The sequence below is a fragment of the Notothenia rossii genome (assembly GCF_949606895.1).
Source record: "Notothenia rossii genome assembly, chromosome: 6".
Classification (NCBI taxonomy): Eukaryota; Metazoa; Chordata; class Actinopteri; order Perciformes; family Nototheniidae; genus Notothenia; species Notothenia rossii.
The window spans coordinates 1019794-1027293 of NC_136909.1; the positions used below are offsets into that span (position 1 = coordinate 1019794).

The 7500-nt window shown below is 41.7% G+C and overlaps 1 protein-coding gene across 7 annotated transcripts in view; it reads left to right on the top strand.

Moving 5' to 3' along the window:
- Positions 1–2775: 2775 nt before the first annotated feature.
- The window catches only part of ciz1b (cdkn1a interacting zinc finger protein 1b), a 13579-nt gene continuing 8854 nt past the window's right edge, over positions 2776–7500 (top strand). For 3 of the 7 annotated variants that reach the window (XM_079685900.1, XM_079685899.1, XM_079685898.1), the window contains exons 1-3: positions 2776–2923; positions 5155–5203; positions 5458–5625. In XM_079685900.1, the coding sequence (XP_079542026.1) occupies positions 2791–2923; positions 5155–5203; positions 5458–5625 (350 nt within the window). In that variant the 5' untranslated portion in view covers positions 2776–2790. The other 4 variants (XM_079685901.1, XM_079685902.1, XM_079685904.1 and 1 more) reach the window with 4 other exon arrangements.

The window sequence follows — 7500 nt, forward strand, 5'->3', positions numbered from 1 at the left end:
CGAGGGTATCAGTGGTGTTTGCTCCCGGAGGCCAAGGGAAGCCAGTCTTTCCCTGTTTTTCTCGGATTGTAGTTATAATTTAAATAAATAAATAAAAACACTTTGTTTTGTTTCGATAATTCTCCTCTGCTGTGTGTTGCTGCCGGCCCGTCTCTCCCCCATTCTCATTGAGTATTTTACAAAGAGTGAAACAGCGCCCCTCTAGATGTTATGGTGAAACAGTAGATTGCACTCTCTGTTGCGAGAGGAGGCCAGCCGAATTTGGCTTCCCTTGGTGAAAAAAAATGTAGGGATTGACCAATCAGATGAGGCCCACGTGATGCCCCTGCCAACCTGTGATTGGTCAGGGCCATGCCAAGGGAAGCCAGCCGCCTCTTGCTTCCCTTCAGAGGCGGCTGGCGGCTGGCGATTTGATTGAACACTGCCATCCAATCAAATCACATCAACATCAGTTTTAATACTTTAACTGTCATCACCGCCGCTAGAAATGATCAAACAAATGAAGCATTATGGAGGGTGGAGATTTGGCGTACTTAATCAAACATAACTTTACTAAACTTCCGCTACAGCAGCAACTACAAATTAAATCAGATGACAGACCAATGCCCGCACTCGAGCTGTGTACACAGAGGAAAGAGGGAGCCAATCGGACGTTCAATGAGGACAATTATGTCCGCACGGAGTGGCTAACTGGAAGCGCTAAACTTCAGCGTCTGTTTTGCTGGCCATGTCTTCTTTTTGACCAGGATTCGTGCTCCCTGAACAATCCTTGGGCAACTTTAGGATTCATCGACCTTGCCAACCTGTCACGGGCAATTGAGAGGCACGGTAAATCCAGGAGCTGGTACGTGCATTTGCAGAGTTTGACACTGCACTTGCGGAGCACCCATGGGGGGGGGGGGGGGGGGGGATTATCTGCATAAATTAATAAGTAAAATGCTTAAATTAATAAGACGAGAGGGTTTCAGCTGGCGAGTGCGTGCGGAACTTCCTGGGAAAAGTACTAACAGGTCTTCTTCTCAGCCACAGACTATTATTGGCTGTTATTCAGAAATGATGAAGTCATAGCCGGAGCGTCCCAATCGAGATAACTGTTTTGTTTGAATTGAGTTTTTTTTAAATGGGGAACACACCTGAAGTTTGGCAAAGTTGGAAAGGTACCGAGGCTTAATGCCATTGTTTCCAAAGGACGTATTAAAGAACCCTGACTCCAGCCTTGTGTTTTCTGAACAGATGAGAGGAATTGGACTTCCTGTGATGACTTTCAACAAAGGTTTAACGGATATATTCAGGTAATCAAGTACCATTCTAACCCTGATATAAGAATGAGCCCAGCTGGTAAAACTTTGATGATCTGCGTCTGAGTGTATTTGGTGCACGGAGTAAATGGATACCTGCCAACATGAGGGTCAGTGTTTCAAATCCCCAACATGTGAGAGGCAGAATGGCAACTCCATTACATATGTTGTGGAAATAGAGAGGCTGTGGTAATTCAAGTGAAAGAAATACAAACTAAAAACTGAAGTTTGGTAAGTCAGAAAGAAACAGAGGCTTAAGTCCAGTTTTCTCTAAACGACATATTAAATAAACCCGGCTCCACTCGTGCTGCAGCTTTGGGGTTTTCTGGAACAGATGTGAAAGATTGATGGATACTTCTGGAGATGAGTTCAAACAAATGTTCTTTAAAACTATCTTTGTGTCGCCTTGTTGTAACTCTAATAAACGTAGAAGCCAATGCTGTGCCATTTGACTGGAATATGTACTGGTGTCTTTGGATGAAGGGATTAATGGAGGCCTAACAACCAGAGGGTTGCTGGTTCGACTCCCAGCACGGCAGAGTGAAGTCATCACGCGAGTACAGAGCACAACGCTCCCCCCCACCTCTGAGGGACGCAACAAAAAAATATTGATAATAAATGAATTTATAATTATAATTTAAAAAAGGAAAAATACCATGAATAAATAAATACATGAAAAATAAAAAATAATGACGATAAAATATTAATTATATTTAAATAAATAATAATAAAATCATTATTAATAAAATAATACAAAAACTTATAATAAAAAAGCAAGTATAAATGTAATAAAAACATTACAAAATAAAATTCATAAATAATACAAATATATTTAAAACAAATTTAATAAATTAACAAAACATTTATAAAAAATATAATACAAAAACCTTAAATAAAAAAAATCAGAATACAAACATAATAATAAAGACATACAATAAAGTATGATACAAAATACAATAGATACATAACAATTATAATAAATGAAATAAATACATACAAAGTAATATAATAATGAAAACACATACAAATAATAACAATATATTTACGTGATAATTTTAAAACAAATAATAAAATACATAGATAATGAATTAAATACATACATAAATAAATAATTAAATAAATACATATATAAATAAATATGCCAGAATGTATTTCATAACCATATTTATTTATTTCATAGGCATATTTTATTATATATGTATTTAATGATATATGTATTTAATGATATATGTATTTAATGATATATGTATTTAATGATGTATGTATTTAATGATGTATGTATTTAATGATATATGTATGTATTTAATGATGTATGTATGTATTTAATGATGTATGTATTTAATGATGTATGTATGTATTTAATGATGTATGTATGTATTTAATGATATATGTATTTAATGATGTATGTATTTAATGATGTATGTATTTAATGTTGGCATGTAGCTGCTGAGCACATGAGGATAAGAGTTGAAACGGAAGCTAGGGGGCGGTAATGCATCTGAAACGCCAACAAGGAGAAGGAGAAGAAGAAGAAGAAGAAGAAGAAGCAGGACTTCCTGCACCACTGGACCCACGCTTCGAGCTGTTTGTTTACAGGAGCCGCTGTTTGTTTACCGCTGCTGACGGTAGGTAAACAACAACAACACAGCGCCAGAGTCCTGTTAGAAATGTGAGGTTTTAAATCGTTCCTGCTCATAAACCCCCACGCGGTGTTGATCTGAGACACACTCTTCACCTCGGGTGAGGTCAGCACTAAGCATCTGCATGTATTAACGATACAACCAATTCAATTGGAGAACATATGGGCCCTTTCTAATTTCTCTAACTCCCCTCCTCGACTCCTATCCTCGAGACTTAGTCCCGCCCACAGGAGAGGCGAGCGGGTTATGGCTAGAAAGGATCCGTCTTGTCTAAAACTCTCGCGAGAGTTTGGCTGAATGTCACGTGGCTGAATGTTTACGTTTGGCAGGCAGCCTTTCAGTTACGATCGTTAACATCAGTGGGCCACAGCAAATGATGATGAGAAGCTAAACTATCTATTTATGTCAATGACAGGGAGTGTGATTGTTGAAATGGGGTGTTAGCGGTCTTGCTGTTCAAAGAAGAATGACAACACTATAGATCACCAACACTATGGTTTATTTTTTATTCACAGGCAAGTCAACGTTGTCGCAGTAAAAGTCCCAAGATAGCTCCTGGTGCAATAAAATGTTCCCTTGCAGTGTTTTACTATTAAGTCTGATGTTTCTCTATTAATATTGCTGCTGCATTAATGTGTATGTTGCATCATGTTACTGCTGGAGATGTGTTTCCGAGCCGCTCCGATTACAACGAGAGTTACAACGAGAACGTGACGTCATATTTACACTAGACGGATCCTTTCTAGCCATAACCAGGCGAGCGGACGAGCCGAGGAGGGGAACTGAGGAGAGAGGAGGGGAAGCAGCAGGCGGTTAGAGAAATGAGAACTCCTCTCCTCTGAGCGGTCATTTTAAAGAGACGTCCATTAATGATGACAGTACTTGTATCTGAATGTGTCCTGTTGACCCTTCTCAGATGTGTACTTGTATCTGAATGTGTCCTGTTGACCCCTCTCAGATGTGTACTTGTATCTAAATGTGTCCTGTTGACCCCTCTCAGATGTGTACTTGTATCTGAATGTGTCCTGTTGACCCCTCTCAGATGTGTACTTGTATCTGAATGTGTCCTGTTGACCCCTCTCAGATGTGTACTTGTATCTGAATGTGTCCTGTTGACCCCTCTCAGATGTGTACTTGTATCTGAATGTGTCCTGTTGACCCCTCTCAGATGTGTACTTGTATCTGAATGTGTCCTGTTGACCCCTCTCAGATGTGTACTTGTATCTGAATGTGTCCTGTTGACCCCTCTCAGATGTGTACTTGTATCTGAATGTGTCCTGTTGACCCCTCTCAGATGTGTACTTGTATCTGAATGTGTCCTGTTGACCCCTCTCAGATGTGTACTTGTATCTGAATGTGCCCTGTTGACCCCTCTCAGATGTGTACTTGTATCTGAATGTGTCCTGTTGACCCCTCTCAGATGTGTACTTGTATCTGAATGTGTCCTGTTGACCCCTCTCAGATGTGTACTTGTATCTGAATGTGTCCTGTTGACCCCTCTCAGATGTGTACTTGTATCTGAATGTGTCCTGTTGACCCCTCTCAGATGTGTACTTGTATCTGAATGTGTCCTTTGACCCTTCTCAGATGTGTACTTGTATCTGAATGTGTCCTGTTGACCCCTCTCAGATGTGTACTTGTATCTGAATGTGTCCTGTTGACCCCTCTCAGATGTGTACTTGTATCTGAATGTGTCCTGTTGACCCCTCTCAGATGTGTACTTGTATCTGAATGTGTCCTGTTGACCCCTCTCAGATGTGTACTTGTATCTGAATGTGTCCTGTTGACCCCTCTCAGATGTGTACTTGTATCTGAATGTGTCCTGTTGACCCCTCTCAGATGTGTACTTGTATCTGAATGTGTCCTGTTGACCCCTCTCAGATGTGTACTTGTATCTGAATGTGTCCTGTTGACCCCTCTCAGATGTGTACTTGTATCTGAATGTGTCCTGTTGACCCCTCTCAGATGTGTACTTGTATCTGAATGTGTCCTGTTGACCCCTCTCAGATGTGTACTTGTATCTGAATGTGTCCTGTTGACCCCTCTCAGATGTGTACTTGTATCTGAATGTGTCCTGTTGACCCCTCTCAGATGTGTACTTGTATCTGAATGTGTCCTGTTGACCCCTCTCAGATGTGTACTTGTATCTGAATGTGTCCTGTTGACCCCTCTCAGATGTGTACTTGTATCTGAACTGAAGTCTCTGTGTCCCTCAGGGCAGAGAGGGAGTCTCGTGATGGTCAGACAGCAGAGGAGAACTGACAGGTCATTATTACTCATTCCTTTCTTGGTATTGTTAATATTTACATTTGATTTGTTAATAATCAATGTTTAGATATAAGAACTACAAAGACACGGAGAACTTCTGGAGGTCTAAATGATAAATATATATTTAGTCAGATTCCTCGTACGCGTCGAGCTACCTGCTAATAACCCTGTTTCTGGTTCTGATAGATGTTTTGCTCGTGAAGTCACTGTTTGTGCTCTGAGCTCTGGTTTGTCTCGCCCTTCTCCCACAGGAGTTCAGATGCGGCTGCAGGGGGGTGCGTGCCGCGGGTTCGATTCCCCGAGAGAAGCTCCGGCACCACCGAAGAAGAGAGAGGAGACCAGGGAGCAGCCGGAGGTTCAGGAGAGACGAAGAGGCCCAGACTGGAGGGGGGGTCGGTCCAGATTTATACCCTAGAAAGGTCCGATAGTATCAAAGGGATTCCTCCTCAGGGGTCAGGATTTAGGATTCTGGAATATTGTAAAAATAAGGTCTGTGGAAAACGAACCTGTTTGATAAATGCACGTTTAGTTCAGGATAATCTCCACGTGTCTACTTTCATAATGTTGAATCATAAATCTAATGTCCAGAAGCTAAATGCTAACGTTATGCTATAAAGGAACTACAGGCGAGTCCAGCAGCACGACTTCAACGTCACGCCAACTTCAGATCCATATTCAAACACAGATTCTAGATGGAAGGAGTTGAAGCGTTTGTTTGAACAGTCTGCAGGAGGCAGGGACTTGCTCTCAAGCAGAACAGAAACTAACTTAGAGGAGTGTTTACGTGTTCGGCGTAATGACGTACAACGACCTCCACGGCTTCTGTAGTCCTATTCAGCCACTTGGTAACAACCATCGTTTCTCAGACACGTCCACTCTTCAGAGATCACCAGTGGGGTCTCTGCTGATGGTTTAATGTAGAACAAAACGTGATCCGTCTCTTTGTCTCAACCACAGACCTTAGTTCAGATAGTTTCCTAAACCCTATGGAGAGATCCCATTGGCTGAGACGAGGGAACAGGAAGTGCTGACTCACTTCCTGGTTTTAGGACTAGTCATTGCACCGCTCTATTGTTACATCACTTTCACTTTTAACAGCAATGTGCTTATAACCCATTGCTTTAATATGTTCTCCTAATCCACATGGGGTAAGTCCCCCACATGGGGTTAGTCCCCCACATGGGGTTAGTCCCCACATGGGGTTAGTCCCCCACATGGGGTTAGTCCCCCACATGGGGTTAGTCCCCACATGGGGTTAGTCCCCCACATGGGGTTAGTCCCCCACATGGGGTTAGTCCCCCACATGGGGTTAGTCCCCACATGGGGTTAGTCCCCACATGGGGTTAGTCCCCCACATGGGGTTAGTCCCCCACATGGGGTTAGTCCCCACATGGGGTTAGTCCCCCACATGGGGTTAGTCCCCCACATGGGGTTAGTCCCCACATGGGGTTAGTCCCCACATGGCCTCACTGAGATGAGTAATAATAACAATCCTTATATTTATTAAAGCGCTTTATCAATGACTCAAATACACATGACACAGATCATGTGATGATCATCACATGATCTGTGTCATGTGATGATCATGTGATGATCTGTGTCATGTGATGATCATCACATGACACAGATCATGTGATGATCATCTCCTGTGGACACCACCCACAGGAGCAGGTTCAGGTGAAGTGTCTTTCCCACGGACACAACGGCTTTGCAGACGCAGCGGCGGGCTTAGCCCCCTTGGTCTGATGATCAATGCACAGCGCACTGCGGCCCCCGTCCACAGTAATGTCTTTATAATAATAATAAAGCTTTATTTATTCAGCACTTTTCATTCAGCAGCTCAGCGCGCTTTACTCAATGACTCAATGACTCATCACAACGAGAAATCCCCTCAGATTATTTGTGAAGATCTTTAAAAGGTAAATGCAGTTAAATATAACCTCTTCATGAGGAACTGGTGAAACAAAATATTGGATTTAAACATTATAGAATCATGATTTAAGCATATTGTTGCAATTTGGACATTTCAGTTTAGACAAAGAAATGAATTGGCTAGAATAAATGATGGAGGGTCTTTTAACACATTTTTGTTCATCTTGAAAATATGACCTTTGTAGTCGTCAGATCTTTAGACTTTTGTGATGTTGTTAAGTCCCTTTGGGGTCAAACCATATGTGCAGCTCAATCAACATTTCAAAAAGCTTTTATTGTCATCGGACAGAATACAACGAGATTTATAGTCACTGCTCCAGCGAGTGCTTTGAAAACAGATATATTAAAACACAGATTAAAAG